Here is a 16669-nt window from a genome sequence, read left to right on the forward strand (position 1 = left end):
GGTCAACGCCAGCCATTTGTCCCAAAAGGTCTTAACTCATTTGACAATTCACGTTATTTTCTAGAATATTGTATTTAAATTATATATTTGAAGAACCTTTTATAAACCATGTTTTGTTAAGTTGAACCACGATTAAACATAATTATGTGTTTGTACGTAACAGCCTCTTTTAAATTAATAAATTGAAATAATAACTTATAAAATCGAAAAAAGCAAAAAAAAAATCTATTCAACAAATGAACTACATATTGTTCACTTCACCAAATGAACAATACAACAGATATTACAAAATGTATATGGTATATTTATTTGACTATTCTCTGGAAAATTATTTTGATGATGCTGTACTTATATCTAATATGTAATACAAATATGCAAAGAACAATGCACAGAAGGACACGACTAAACATGGGTGACCTGTTGTCTTTTTTTATTTACGAACGCTTTGATTGTTGGGTTTGCACTCTGGGTGGTACAGATGCAACAACAGACAACCAATTTTGCAAATTGTAGGAGTGGTATGCTGGAAACATTTTTTTTTTTAACAGCACGTGATAGATAGCTCAGTCAAAAGGTTAACGGTAACTCACAGACAAAACGTCTCGTTTTAAAAAGTGCATTCACAAACATGACAAATACTCCCAACTCATGATGTCTATTTTTATGTGATACAAAATATGCATACCTGTTCTTAGATTTGTCTGTATTTCTATACATAGATATTTCTCCAAAGGATATTTTTCTTCTCTTTTTACAAAGGTTAAAAGCAGGGTTGTGTTCATAGCAGCTTTAGATATCTCTCCCCTTTTACCGTGTACCATGTCTCACATAGTCTCTCTAAAGATATCACAAAAAAAATAATCAACCTTTTTATCTGTTGAATGACAGGTCATCTTTATTGAAGGAGATATTCATAAGCGAAGCCTGCATTTTAGAAAAAAATGGATCAATAAAATGCCTGGGTCATTAAATATATTTTGTATACCCGCTTTTTTGTCAATATTATAAATACTAAAGACACAGGACAATATTATAAGACAATGCTGGGAGACTAAATGTAAAGATTAAAATAGTTCAAACCTTTTTTTGTTCAAGTTTTCTAGTTTGTGAGAAAAAATTACCAGGCGAACACAGAAACAGTTCATTTCAGTCCTTTCTTCAATTTATCCCTAGCCCTTATTTAAAAAGGAGCAATCGTGTAGCGCTTTCCAAACAGGACTTTAGCATGTAGTCCTTATGCCAAGCTCTCATCCCGCCTGCTTAAGTCCTGTTCAAATATGATGCTTTCTGATCACAAATGAGACAGTATACAGTTTTTTTCTTCCTAAAAGCAGTCAAACATACTGATAGAAACCAATGAATACCATGCAAATCTTGCAAGACGACAGACTCTCAAACAAGAGACAAAGTATTTTTCATATGGGCGAAATATCAAGGAGGTGAATGAGGGAAAGGCAAAGACCTCTAATGAATACTAAATACTATATTTCCAAAATCAAACAAAGAAATTACTTCAGCTGTACATAATATAGTACGTATGAGTTCAAACTGTATTAGCAGTTTCTTTTTTCTTTTTACTTTCAGACTTTTTCAAAGCCTACCTTGTAATAACACTGGCAAGTCTTTAATTGATTCCGATTTCTTTGTTCTCCTCCATGAACCTGGAGAAAGGTCGGGTGGATCCCAACTCAAGTCCAGCCTTCTCCATGCCTGTCATCGGAGGGCTACGGTCAGCATGCACCCGGTCCATCCCTCCAGACATCGACCCGAGGGAAGGCATTCCAGTTCCCCCTAGGCTAATGGGAAGCTGGGTGATGCCCCCATTCTGGATCACTGAGATCTCATTGTTTTTCATGGCCAGGCCATTGGTGATGGCGGCCGCATATTGGTTCCAGAAGCCTGGGTCGACGTTCATGGCCCGAGCAGCCAGGTCCTTCTGAAACATCTCACTGAACTTCATGGCATCGCCACCCAGCAGTGCCATGGGATTCTCCACGGACAGGCGTCGACCTCTGCGGGCGGGGGCATTGTTCCACATATGTGTCCCCATGTGAACCTGAGGGAAACACCATCAAATATTAAGAACATATGCAAATATCTATTGTAATGCTGGCTTGTCTGTAAATGTTACATGTATTCTGTGGATGAAGTAAGATAGAAACTATGTATGGTGAAAGTGAGGAAGGACACTTTCCAATTTCTTCACAATTTTAAAAGGTTTAGAGACATGCATTCCACTGTAGCCGAACCTACCTTTAGATTGCCTTTTGTGGTGAAAGCCCTTCCACATATCGAACAGCCAAACGGCTTCTCGCCCGTGTGTGTGCGCTCATGGATCTGCAGGGCACTGGCTGAAGAGAAGTTCTTCCCGCATGAGTGGCAGTTGTGCTGCTTAGGTGTGCGCCGCGGAGGTGGTGGGGCGAGCATTGGCGTGATGCTGGGGCTCATGGTTGTTTGGGGTGCCACGGCTGGAACTTGGATGCCCAGGGGCAGGTGGGGGCTGTCCGTCAGCGACATCGTCTTACCATGTCCGTTCATTTCCATTTTGATCATGTTAGACGCTGTGCTTGCCAGATTTGGAGGATTGAGGCCTGAGGAAAAGATGAGAGTCTCATTAGTTGATATATATATATATATATAACTAATGTTAAATTGTAAAATTCTTCTAAATTGTTAATTTCTAAATTAGTCATTTGTTTTACATTTAATAGAGGTTGAATGATGATATATTTGATCACCTCATCATTTGAATGATGAGGTTAACAAATATGTCAATATTTACATTCATTCACAAATAATGTACGATTTAAGGGAAGTGTTAGATTCCCCAGAGGTAACTGTTTTGTACATACCTCTGTCTCTACTGAGGAACAGCATGTTGAAGTGGCTCTCATCCTTGATGAAATGCCTGCCAGGTTGAGTGGCCGTCAGGTCCAGAGCCCCTGTGCCCTCAGAGGCAGGGAGCGGAGAGGGAGTCTCTGATTTCTCAGACTTAACTGTTGCCACTGGGATATGGATCTCCTGCCCTTCTTCGGCTGTTGAGGCACCACCGCCATTGTTAATGTGAAGTGTCATGGGGGACTTTGGATGGAGACTCTCTGAATGGCTGTGAGCTGGCGACAGGTGCTGCAAGGAGTCAGAGGACTCCGATAGGGCTGGACTCCCCAAGCTCTGACCGTCAATAGCTCCTACTCCAGAAAAGTTGTCATGAGAGAAGAAATCCCCCTCCACTGCAAAGCCATTGCCATTCTGTGAAAGCTTGTGACTGAAAGAGTGGCTCATGTTAGCAGTGGAATCAATCATCTTCATCTGGTTTTCCAAAGCTGCAATGCTTGAGATGACAGAGGTGGGCGGTGAGCAGCCAGGGGAATATGGTTTGGAACTGTCGATGTCTACTCCCCCCAGGTCATCTTCATCATCCATTGCCTGCTCCATCTCATCCAGAAGGTCATCATCATAACTGCTCATTGCGTCCAAGCTCCTCTCATCAAAGGAAAGGTCTGTGTCCATCTCCTGTAGGCTTTCGGGCAGTGGAGTGTTGGGAATCTGCCCGCCCATATGCATACGGATGTGCTGCTGAAGCACAACAGCATTGGTGAACTTCTTCTGGCATATTGGGCAGGAGTGCTGGACACGAAGTGGAGGTTTGGACCTGTGGACACCGAAGTGTGTTTTCAGGTTCCCTTTTGTGGTAAACGCCCTCCCGCATATCTTGCACTTGAAGGGCCTCTCGCCAGTGTGGATCCGGTAATGCATCTTCAGTGCACTCTGACAGCTCAGGACACGATGGCAGATCACACATTGATTTGGGTCTGTCATTTTCTTGTCAATGTTTTCAACCAATTGCTGCAATTTTGAGGTCTCTGATGTTTGCATAGAATCTAGGAGGCCTCCAAAGGGAAACTTGGCCTTGAACTGATCTGAGAGCATGGGAAGGACTGGGTGGGACACAGGATTAGGATTTGAGATTGGTTCAGGTACCTGACCACTGCTAGACAAGGTGGTAGAGCTGACATTTGTGGAAAGGTTTACTTGAGTCACGGTGGTATTCGTGTAGGTGTTCTCCCCAGGTCTTGAGCAAGTTGGGGGAAGGTGAATACCCTCAGGCTTCAGGAGAGGAGGAGGATCACTCCCTAGGCTTGGTTTTGGGGAGGGTGACAAAGTGGTCATGCCAGAGTCAGTGAGGATATTCGGTGAGAGAGATGCACACTCACTTGAGGGTGGAGAAGTTCTTTGAGGTGATCTATTGAGTGGGGTGAGGCTTGGAGACTCACCAAAACCTCCCATCATGCTTGGCAAAGTGGGAGGAAGCTGAAGCCCAACTGAGGTAGGGATGGTGGGCAGGACTGGTTTGCTATCTAGCCATGTGGTAACAGGCTTCTCTGGCGGCAGAGACATGCCATAGGGAATGCCTGAGCTAGTGGGTACATTGTCCAGGTACTCTGGCACAGGATATGGGTTCATCTGAATGTGGGGATATTTCTCTTTGTGCCTCTGAAAGTGGACTTTGAGGTTGCCCTTGGTAGAAAAGCGGTTGCCACATATGTTACACTTGAAGGGCCTCTCACCAGTATGCGAGCGCAAGTGGATCTGCAGGGCACTGTCACTACCAAACACCTTGGCACAGAATCGACACTTATGCTTGAAGAATGGGTCCTCGGAGCTTGGTTTTGTGTCGAACACAGACACGTTGGGGGGTTTTCCCTTGCGATGCTTCATCAGAGCAGAGAGTGGGTCCAGAGCATTGGCCGTTGCTGCTATGCTGGCAAGCGGGTTGGGGAAGATCACACTGCTGGAAGAGCTGTGAGATATCAGTGGTAGGTTGGAGGCTGAGCTTAGCAGACTGCTGTGGCTCAGCGATGGAGGTGTGGTGGTGTTTCTGGGGAGGGCTGAGCTGCTGCTACTGATTCCACTGCCACTTGCGGTCAAACTACTACCATTGTTGATGTTATTCGAGCCGGAGGATGAGATGGATGGCAGCAGAGATGAAAGAACACTGCCATTGGTTGGTGGGAAGGCCGAATTGTTTGAGGAAGTGCTGGGCACTGAAGAGTTGAGAGAGTTGAGAGACGGCTGGCTCTGCGGTGTGTGTGACAGCGGCACATCCATTGCTGAGGTCAGAGAGGACGGGCCTGGACCACCGAGAGAAGCTGGCAATCTCATTGGTAGCTGATGGACCGGAGGAGTGATGAAGCTGTGAATCTGAAGCTGGCTTGGTATCGACGGACCACCGACAGAGGGAGCGCTTTGGGCCCCAGTATTGGTACTGTGGTGTGTGTGATGGTTGAGAGCCGGCTGGGAGGATGACGGTCTGTTCATCAGCGCCACCTGATTACGTATTTGCTCTATCAGCTGCAGCTGGTGGATCTGCTGCTGCTGGAGGGCCATCAGCTGGTCAAGGATCATGGGAATGGCCATGGTGGAGACGCCACTGCCCACTGCAGCCTTCACGCTCTGCGAGAACTGAGCCACGGCCACCCGAGTGCCGTGCAGCGTCTCCAGGGTGACGTTGGTGCTAGGCATAGCATAGCCGGTGGCAGGGGAGGGGGATGCGTCACTGAGCAGAGGTAGGCAGCCTTCAGGCTCAGGGGACATGTCTTGCTCTTCAGGATCCAAGATTTTCTCAGGAGACAGCTCCACTTCCATGGCGTCGTCCTCCTTCTCCAGGGCGCCGACCCCCTCAAAGCCCGTCAACTCTGGGACCTCATCGATGTCTCCGGCCGGGCTGTGGTTGCCCTCTCCGGGCTCGTCGCTGTCCGCTTGTTCGCTGGAGCAGCTGGGTTCAGGGGAGGGCTCGACAGGGTACTCCTGGGGAGGATCGGGCGTGCCCTCATTCTCATTTACAATGAGCACCAGCGGGTTCTTGGTGCAGCTCTTCAAATGTTCACAGAAGTCGGACCACTTGAAGAACTCAGCGCAGCACTTCTCACACACATGGGTCTCCTCGCTGCCACTGCGGCTCTCGTTTCCACTGTCAGCGTCGTCCAGCACCTCTCCATGGGCTGCGGAGTGACAGAGGTCAGGGAGGAGAGGGAGGGGGTGGGGTTCAGGGGGGGAGGGAAGAGAAAAAGAATTCATGAATAATCAACCGTGTGCACACATATTTTGTAGTGCAGTCCAGCAAAGGTTTAACCTCTGTTTTTTCTTTCTTTTAACATAAACAAAATCAATATTTCTTTTCCTTTTTTCACAAGCTGAACAAATTGCCCTAGTTCACCAATTCTCAAGACCCAGTTTTGCGCATTGCCTCCTTCTCCATAGAGCCAGCTAATAATTTTCTTTGTGCAATCCATCAAATTATGAGGGCCTATCAATTGTGGATACTGGGCTTAATGAAATTCCATATAAGCTATTGATTTCCAATATTTCATACAATTCACAGCCGCCTCATCTGTTGAGTACAAATCAGGTCTTTGATGGCCCCATTAGGATTCCCCTCTGCTATCAAGCCCAGTCATTTCCACCTGAATTTCAAACGTGTTAGTCTCTGCACTTAGTATTAGTAACGTTATATTAAAGCGCAGTATCCAAGAAAGAGAGAAAAAAATAATCCCATCCAACCCACCACAACCACACACACACATTTTATTTTACAGTTTATAAAACCATAGTTTAATGATTTCAAGATATAATTCAAAGTCTATCTGACATCAATGTGATGAGCAAAAGGTATATACACAAAATATATACATTGCGCTAGATCAAAACTCTCTCTCTCTCTCTCTGTCTCTGTCTCTGTCTCTCTCTCTCTCTCTCTCTCTCTCTCTCTCTCTCTCTCTCTCTCTCTCTCTCTCTCTCTCTCTCTCTCTCTCTCTCTCTCTCTCGCTCTCTCTCTCTCTCTCTCTCTCTCTCTCTCTCTCTCTCTCATTCTCTCTTTCTCTCTCTCTCCCTATATATTGGTCTCCCCACTCCCACATATCCTGTCTGGCTGTCTCATGCTCTCTGAAATAAGACTTAACAAATTACATGCTATGCTATGGCAGCTATGTTTCTGATTAGTTACACATGTATAATCACGGCCGTAGGAAGCCACTTCCTCTTCCAGAGACTACCATAGAGGGCAAAAGAAAAGCCAGAGTGTGCCCCGTCTGCCCCGATCATGGACCTTGTTTGCACCTGATCAAAACCATGAAAGAAATTCCCTATTTTGTATATTTATTTGGATATGTGCAAAGCCATCGCATGGCTTATTTTGCTTGTGTGTGTGTGTCTGGATGTGCTGTAGGGTTGGCTTTCGAGTGTGTGTGTGTGTGTGTGTGTGTGTGTGTGTGTGTGTGTGTGTGTGTGTGTGTGTGTGTGTGTGTGTGTGTGTGTGTGTGTGTGGTGTGTGTATGTGTGTGTGTGTGTGTGTGTGTGTGTGTGTGTGTGTGTGTGTGTGTGTGTGTGTGTGTGTGTGTGTGTGTGTGTGTGTGTGTGAGTGAGTGTGTGTGTGTGTATGTGTGTGTGTGTGTGTGTGTGTGTGTATGTGTGTGTTTCTGTGTTTGTTGAGATGTCAGTATAAAACGAAAAGCTAATGAAATAAGATTCCATCATAATTTGTCACATGGTTACTCTTGGTTGACCGAAATATGCTTGCTGTAAGCCTAAATTCAAGTTGTTAATGTTATGAAGACTAAAGTCCTGTACGAAAAACACCCAACTGTGCCGCTAGTCTAAATTTCCTTTCCAATAATTAACACAGGGCAACTGTCCGCTTTGGAAATGTGAAGTCATTGCAAAGCCTGAATCTTAAATATATAGATTTAAATAAATTCAGTAACTCAGTATACAATATCAAAGACCAATTACACTTCTGTAATAATTGTATGCAACTTGAACTATTTTACGAAGATAAAACACAAGCAGAGGGATGGATGCCTTGAGTTCCCTACGCGGAGCATCCAAGGCATCCTGCCCTACAGCGAGTCCGTCAGTGGGCCCGTATTTGGGGTTATACAACTAGGGTCCTGTGTCTCAATCAATTAATAATTACCAGCCTGGCAAAAGGCAGACGAAGGGGCAGCTGCACGCCATCAGTCCTCACATCTGCAGGGACGCAGGGAGAGGGGGCAGGGAGGGCCTGAACACGTAATCTAATTGCATTTGTTGAATTATTAAGATCAAGAAATGGGTTTGATTTGTATTTGTGTTGGGGAATTTCATGACTTTTTATCAAGCAATTTCTTTTTTGCTTTGTTTCTGTCCCCTTCTCGTATCTTTTTAAACAAGGAAGGAATTTAAGCAGGGTAGTAAAATATTTCCATCAATTATTTCTACTTTTTAAAAATATTTGTATAAATCTAAAAAGAATCCAACTCATACATCCTTAAACAAAACCCAATAAATAACCGGCAGAGTAATGGGACCATGACGGCAGGCCGGGAAATGTCCTTTAACCGGGCAGTGGACAGCCGAGCTCATTTCCATAATTGAGGGTTGAAAGGTCAACACAAATGAGTAGGCATTGAGTTGAGCTGATTAGTTATTAGAATGGTATTACTGTCAATCTCTTTTATTCAGTTGCACAATTACAAGTGGGGTCCTTTGTATGCCTATGACCTCGCGGACGCATGCGCGATAGAATGTGCACATGTAACACAAAACACAATCAAACGTGCCTGCTCGCTTAAACACATATGCGTCTCTGTTTGACACATTGGGGTTTATACAATCATGGATGTTATATAATATTGATATATATTCTAGTATTTTGTAAAGCTCCTTTAGATTTAGAATTTACTGTTTGAGATTTTGTTTTTTTATTAAGCTATTGAAAATATATTGCTTCATACATTTTAAAAGAGGATATAAAAATAATAATCTGAATTATAATATACAATTGTACGCTAAAATATTACGACATTATTCTGAAATTATTTGGGAATTACAAGATACAAAACAGTTTACAGATTCTGTATTTATTTATAAGGGCACTTATTAATGTTATTACTTCAGTATTAAAATCTATTAAATTACTTTAAAATAATCGCACATAGATAAATATTGTTGGTCAGGTCCTTAAAATGGATCACGAATGTCTCATTATATGGAGTCGACATTTTGTGGCTGTGTCTCTCTGTGCGAGAAAAAAGCGAGAAAAAGATAGGGAGAAAGGGTGAGGTGTGTGTGTGTGTGTGTGTGTGTGTGTGTGTGTGTGTGTGTGTGTGTGTGTGTGTGTGTGTGTGTGTGTGTGTGTGTGTGTGTGTGTGTGTCTGTGTGTGTGTAAGGGTATTGATTCTCCAATGGCACAGGAAAGGAAGGCATGTGAAACTCCAATCCGTTTTTCATTTCTTTAAGTCTCTTCTTTTACTCAGATGCAAATACGCCGCTCAACATTGTCAATAGGGCGATTGTGGACTTTGAATGTGCGTATCAGCTATCACGCTTAACAATCTCTGGCATGCTAACTGAAACCGTTAATCTTACATATTATATCACACAAGGCATTCATACTTTCCACTGGGAAAGGCACAGAACCATGCGTTGAAGAGAAAAAAAAGAGCAATTATGAACGCACAATTCGAAAACAATTTCCAGATACACTTGAGAGGATAAAAACACGCAATCACATGCGTACACACACACACACCCACACACCCATGCAATCACATGCATACAGACAAACACACACACGTAATCACTTGGGTACGCACAAAAACACACACATACATGTATGCATGCACCCATACAGAAACGCACACAAACACACACGCATACACACACACACATTAACACACACACACACACACACACACACACACACACACACACACACACACACACACACACACACACACACACAAACACACACACACACACACACACACACACACACACACACACTCACACACACATTCACACACACACACACACACACACACACACACACACACACACACACACACACACACACACACACACACACACACACACACACACACAGAGACACACACAGTAAGGTGGAGCGGCGGAGGAAGTCAGGTACTAAGGTTACTAATGACTGTGTTAACAACGCTGATAACAAGAGATGTAAATCATACAGCAAAAGAAGACAGCATGTTTCTCATCAAACAGCAGGTATGTCAATTAAGTGAGGTGTGCAAAGTATTTGTTTTCTCCAAAGCTGTTCAGAGATAATGCGAATTGAATTAGCACCAATCCTGGCATGCTAAAAATGTCATAAGAAAGCAGACGGAGTGTCAGGAACGTTGATTGTTCTTGGCCCAGCCAACTCTATGGGTTCTGTTAGACCTGCAAGCCTGACGCCAGGACCCTTAACAAGGACTGCTATAGGTCCGCGCCCAGCTGTACGAGAGGAGGGGTAGGGTGGAGGGCAAATAAGAGACCCTGCTTGGTTCAACAAAGTACAATTACATCGGTCGAGTTTTCCTTCATTGCTGAGATTTTGCATTATTTACCAGCTTTGGTCAGGCTAGCATGTCAATATCTTGAGGAGAACATCTTTGTTTCGGCTGATGTTTTGTTTTCCTCTCAGGAGCGTCCCCTTATCTTCTATGCTAAGCTCTGTAGCCCCCGCTAGAGAGCTTACAGCTGGGTGCAAGCCTCTTCCTCCTCCTCCTTCTCCTCCTTCTCTCCTCCAGGCATCTGACCACGGAGCCACACGCTCTCATCACACCTGCAGGCCCCGACAAGGCAGATTCTCGCGAGCTACGCAGAGCCCCTCCTCCCCGTCCCACCGTCCTAGCAGACACTCAGCCCCCGATGCAGAGCATGGTACAGTCATATCTCTGCGCTAACAGAGGGGTCTTTGTGGCTAGTTCTTCGCAGATGTGTTGCAGCCAAAACATTAATGATTTGTTTGTATACGCAGCACCACAGCGATACAGTATTCAGTGACGCCACCCTGTCCTGGAGGACCGTGGAGATGCTGTCTTTGTCTCTCCAGTGTTCGCATTTGCTTTATGTTTTCCTTTTGAAATCAAATGGAAGGCCCAGAAACAAGCAGAACGTAACTGCATATGACTTGAAACTACAAGTACATCAACAACAAGAAAGTATGATTTTGAGGCAAGCAAGTTAGCCAAAAAACTGTTTATCCTTGATAGGTTTTTCCATGGCGAAAAAAAGGATTATCTTATGTTTAAGGGAATGCTTCTCTTGCGATTTGATATTAGCTTTTTTTTCTACTCTGTGATTTTTCTCTCACGTTATCTCGCCTGGATGTGTGTTGTGAATTCTGGGTAGCAATTAAGAGCCAGATTTGAATGTTTGGGGATATCTTGAGTATGCCTGTATGGGTGGTCCAGAGACCTCCACTATTGGTGCTGCTGGGGGGATTAAAATAAAAGGCAAACAAAGCCTCGCTGGAAGAGGACTAGGGAACCTCCGTGTTGTCCCTGTTAGCTACAACCTGCTTACAATATGTCTCTCCGCTACTCCTCAACAGTCGATACATGTCCGCCTCAGAGTGGGTTTCTGAATGTGCTTCTACAAACTGTTTAGGAAATAGGCTTTAATATGGAGATGTTGGAGAAAATATTGAATGACTGTTGTTCATTTAACAAAATTCCCCTTTATGTTTCTTTTTAATGACATACAAACGTCTGTGTGTGTGTTTGTGTGTGTGTGTGTGTGTGTGTGTGTGTGTGTGTGTGTGTGTGTGTGTGTGTGTGTGTGTGTGTGTGTGTGTGTGTGTGTGTGTGTGTGTGTGTGTGCGTGCGTGTGTGTGTGTGTGTGTATAGTGAGTGTGTGCATGTGCATGTGTATTTGATAGAGAAAGGGTGTGTGTGCATGCAAGCACTGAATGTGTGTACCGCAGGACAGCTTGCAAATCCTGTGCATGCAAAGTCTGCGTCCATCTTCCCACCAGCAGTGTCCTTTAACCCCCCCCCCAACACACACACACTTCCCCTCCCTGAGGACCAAGGAGCTCAGAATGACTAAAGGGAGAGAGAGAGAGAGAGAGAGAGAGAGAGAGAGAGAGAGAGAGAGAGAGAGAGAGAGAGAGAGAGAGAGAGAGAGAGAAGGACAGAGAGAGAGAGAGAGAGAGAGAGAGAGAGAGAGAGAGAGAGAGAGAGAGAGAGAGAGAGAGAGAGAGAGAGAGAGAAAGAGAGAGAGAGAGAGAGAGACACACACACACAGAGAGAAAGAGAAAGAAGCAAGTGCCAAAAAGATGAAAAGCCTGTCACTGTTAACACTTTCCAGGGCACGGGTGCTCTATGCGCGACAAGGTCAACGCCACAGATGTTCCAATTGTACAATGAGCCTGACACAGAGAGGAGGGCCTGGACCCGGTCGGGGCAGGCGAAGGTTAAGACAGCGAGGGGTGTAATCGCGCTCCTTTAAGCCTGCCACCCTCTGGGAGAGTGTCCGGGAGCTCCGCGGGGGTCAGGAGAGAAGGGGGAGAAGAGGGTGGTTGGTGGGTGATGGTTTGTTTGCGGTTGTTGCGGTGGGAGGGGGGGGGGGGGGGGGGGTGCAGGAGGGGTGGGTTTGTGACAGATGTGTACTCATTGACACCTCATGCTATTTTGTCTTTTCATGGGAGGCGGCGCGAAAACAAGGGTCCTAATTTGTCTCACTGGACGACAACAGAGTGTATAGGAACAAAAAATGTATCGGAAAAAAAAGAACCTAACCGAAAAAATATTACAATAGGTAAATAATACAAGAAAAACTTGAATTATAATGTATCATAATATATACTTGTAATTTCTTCAAATAATCTGTTATTTTTTGTTAAAAAAATCTGTATTTTACCAAAATAAAGCTTTCATTCAAGCAGTTTATTACAAATCAGAATTTGTGACAGACACCTGTGCACACGTTAATTCTTGACTCTTGATCATTGCAAAAGGACGTGTATCAAACAATGATATCTTGTGCTACAAATATTTTCCCACTAAATTAATGAAAAGCATGTGCCATTGTATAAACTATGCCTGGATCATGTGGATCCCTAAAAAATATTATTTGCATTAGCAGGAGAAGGGCAAACTATTGCCGTCTCACAACGACAGTAGAAAACACATAGCACTCTCATAATTTCCTATAGCGATTCATTGAGTTTGGCATTTTTTGAATATCTCCAAGGTAACTTTGAATGAAAGACAGTATTTATTTGAGTGGTCTGTATGGGCATACTGTTCTCTGCCAAAGGCTTTGGATTGTCTTGTTGCAGTGTCTCCCAAGACAACAAGAACACCAGTATATTCCTTAAAACAAAGATGGGCCAGGCTTCTACTTTACATTCCACATCAACTCAATTTCATTCAAATGTGAATGCATGTCGGCTGTTCTCACACTAATGCTTTTCAGCATTGTCATTTTTACGCAAGTGCATTGTGTGAAGTTAATGTATGTGTGTGTGTATCTGTGTGTGTCTGTATGTGTGTCTGTATGTGTGTTTGTGTGTATGCGCACATGGACACATGTGTGAATGTGAATGAGAGTGTGCATGTGTTTCTGCATGTTTACATTTGTTTATTAAACAGATAGCCCTCGAATTCATTCTCTCTTAATGTTGTGTATGCCATTAGAAAAGTACCGTCCCACAGTATAATAAATTACATGATGAGGTCTTCGATTAGACTTCCATTAAAATGTGTAGCATTTCTTCAAACTGAATCAAATATGGGATTTCCCCTACAAAAACAGATAATAGGATTTGGTCTGACAGAAACATCTGATTGTTGATAATATTAAAATACAAAATATAACGTAGCAAAACAAAGGCCTCAAACGTAATTCAGCACAGAACCTCGATGTTGTGCAGAGGCATTTAGTTCAGCATAAATCAAATAGAGCGATGCCTCATCCTCATCAGAGCGACCCCTTCTTATACAAACATTTCCTCATGTAAAGAGAACTGCTCCCTTGAGATTACATCATGCCTTTCAGTTCAAAAGAGATCCCACAAAAGGGCTTATGTGTGGTGGCCTAAAAGGGCCAAACTTGCATATCATGGCAGTGATTTGTTGAAAATGCACAGCGACTATAGGCACTCAATAAGAGATGTGTAGGCCTAGAACGATACCATTCAAACTATTCATCCATTTAAAAACAAAACAACAATAGCTAATGTTAAATTAATAATATCACACTCAGTATTAAAAACATTCTGTCCTATCAGTGAGTTTTTTTTACTTTACTACAAATTATTTTAAAAATGGATAGCCTATAAGATACGTTGATTCTTAGTCTTAAAGTCCCATCCGCGTATATTATCTTTCTCTGCTTATATCGCAAAACAAAAGAAAGAATACGACGTAATGACCTAATATACCTAATATGCAACAAAAACGTAGACATAAAAAAGGTGTATCAGATCTTTGCCCAAATTTAAAGACAGTGCACATGAATTGAGTTAGATTGCACGTTATTTTGGCTCGTGCAAGAAATATCGCAGAACGGAAAGAGTGAGGTGTGTACATCGGTGTAAAGAGAAACAATCTCAGGAGAAGAACGCAGTCCGAGGACCTTGCGTGCATTTATCTCCTTTTAGACCAAGAAAGGAGGTTATTGTCCGAGGCGTATTGCGGGCAATAGGCCCTATAATAAAGCCATTATAAAAATATAATTGTTGCTTACACAAAATATACATTTTCAGTTAATTAATTCGTAAACGTTTCCTCTAAAAAATACTTATACACGCAGTGTTTGTGTGATAGGGCGCACGTTATTGGATGAAGATGACAGACTGGTGGAAAAGGGTTCGGAAATGTTACCCAATGTATTATTTTAAATTAAATAATTGATTTAAAATGACTCTCAGACCTGACCAGAATTACTAATTACATCGTTATAATAAATGCAGTATAGGCCGGTTTTGTCTTAAATGACCTTAAGTTAATTTAAGTCCAGGTGCATATCGCATCATGCAAGTCATGTCTATTAAGTCGAAGCTCTGCGGTGAGTTAAGTTGATCGCGTTGAAAATTATTTTCAATCTGTTTATAAGTTAGAAAAGCATACACGAAAACTCGAAGCAAAAAAAAACAGAGTTAACTAAATACACCCTCATGTCACAACACACTGCCATCGCAAAGTCCATACCCTAAAACGCAACTATTTATCCCACTCAAACCAAGGTGTTCTCCCCATCCCAACTGTCCGACCAGCGGACCCACTTTAAGCTGCCCCGCACCAGATGAAAGTAAAAAACCAAAACGTGCCTTTAACTAACTTATTCCACATCGCATCACCAAAACACAAAGTCAACTATTTGTTGTGGATAAAAAACAACACTCACCATTCTCAGAGAGGACTCCTCCGAGTGCGGGGTCCTCCTCGTCAGACTTGAGGTGCTGCGGCTTGGCTTGCTTGCGACGGGACATGCTGCTGTTGCTGCGCGGCGAGATGTCGCTGCTTTTTGCAGATACATCAGCTGCTGCTGCGAGCGAGTGGGTGAAAAAAATGTTCGCAAATAGTCTGGTAGTAAAAAAAAAAAAAATGACGGAAATTAGCTGGTGTTGCTGTTGCCGTGTGGATTGCGCATGTCGCTATATAATTATGATAGTGAATAATGCATCGCGATGAATGGTACCATGTGAGCGAGAGCAGATTGGCCAGAGTCCAGCAAACTCTACATTGGATATGGTAATGAGGGACGGACTAAGCAATTAGGTGCTTCACTCTCACGTCTGAAAGGAGAGGATCTGCCTCTTTTCTCATACCGTCCACCTCCTGCTCCTCCAACACACCGAACTCGCTTGTTACGCCCAGCACTCAGGGAGGGGGGAGTGTGTGTGTGTGTGTGTGTGTGTGTGTGTGTGTGTGTGTGTGGGGGGGGGGGGGGGGGGGGGGGGTTTCAACGCGGAAGGTCAGCTTTTTGTGTGTTTTTTTCTCTCTTCTCGCGGTGATGGGCGCTCCACGGACTACGAGGTCTCACCGTCGCTCCTCTCCCCGCTCCTCTCCTTGTCGCTGTAGGCTGTGTGCTCCTTGACTCCCCGACGTGTAGGCTATGTGTTCTCCATCGGCCTGGGCTCCGTTTAAAAAGAGATATTTAGTTAATGTCTCTTGCTCTCAGTGTCTCACACTTCTCCTATCTTCATTAGGCTACATTACTTTTTTGTGTGTCCCAAAGTATTTTTCTTCGAATGGATTGTAAAAAAAAAAAGAAAAAAAAAAGGGGTCAAGTAAAAAACGATTACAATTTAAAGTTCTTTCGGTATGGACACTCGGAGATGAAGTGATAGGCGACTCGAGCGGATCGGACGAGTAAAGTTGTCTCTGAGTGTTGCTCCTCCGCCGGGTCCAGAGTAGCGCAGCGTCCCCTCGCAGCGGCTCCACGGCGCGTCTTCCAAGACGAGGAGTCTCCACCGAACATCTCCGCTACGGCGCGCGGAAAAAAAGTTGATTTGATCGAGTCGAGTCAAAAGGTCCCAATGCCGATTTTGCTTCAGTTGTTTCGGTATGATAACTTGTGGGTGAGTGTGTGTGTGTGTGTGTGTGGGGGGGGGTGGTAAAAGTTATTCCCTTCCCGAGTGTGTTCAGCTCGCCTGTAGGCGAGACAGGGCGCTGATCGGGGCGCTTTCCCCGTAGTCGCCTTTTGCACACTTCGCAGATTAATCGTCCAAAGAGACGCTCTTCGTTCTGATCTGACCCGCGTGCGAAGACGTCTTCCGTTCAAAGCGCGTTAAAGTTCACGTATGACAAAATGCTGACCCGCCATCATATTCTAGGAGTCTCGGTCCTCCATCGCCAGAGCAATTGTTAGGGGAGGTTGCCCTCGC

The 16669-nt window shown here is 44.1% G+C and overlaps 1 protein-coding gene across 1 annotated transcript; it reads right to left on the bottom strand.

Moving 5' to 3' along the window:
* Positions 1-413: 413 nt before the first annotated feature.
* On the bottom strand, positions 414-15675 carry sall3a (spalt-like transcription factor 3a). The gene is made up of 4 exons (XM_030371411.1): positions 15187-15675; positions 2853-6002; positions 2254-2591; positions 414-2056 (listed from the first exon to the last, which is right to left on the bottom strand). Exons 1-4 carry the CDS (start codon positions 15269-15271, stop codon positions 1625-1627), a joined length of 4005 nt encoding a protein of 1334 aa, XP_030227271.1. The 5' UTR covers positions 15272-15675; the 3' UTR covers positions 414-1624.
* Positions 15676-16669: the final 994 nt, after the last annotated feature.

The sequence above is a fragment of the Gadus morhua genome, chromosome 11 (assembly GCF_902167405.1).
Source record: "Gadus morhua chromosome 11, gadMor3.0, whole genome shotgun sequence".
Classification (NCBI taxonomy): domain Eukaryota; kingdom Metazoa; phylum Chordata; class Actinopteri; order Gadiformes; family Gadidae; genus Gadus; species Gadus morhua.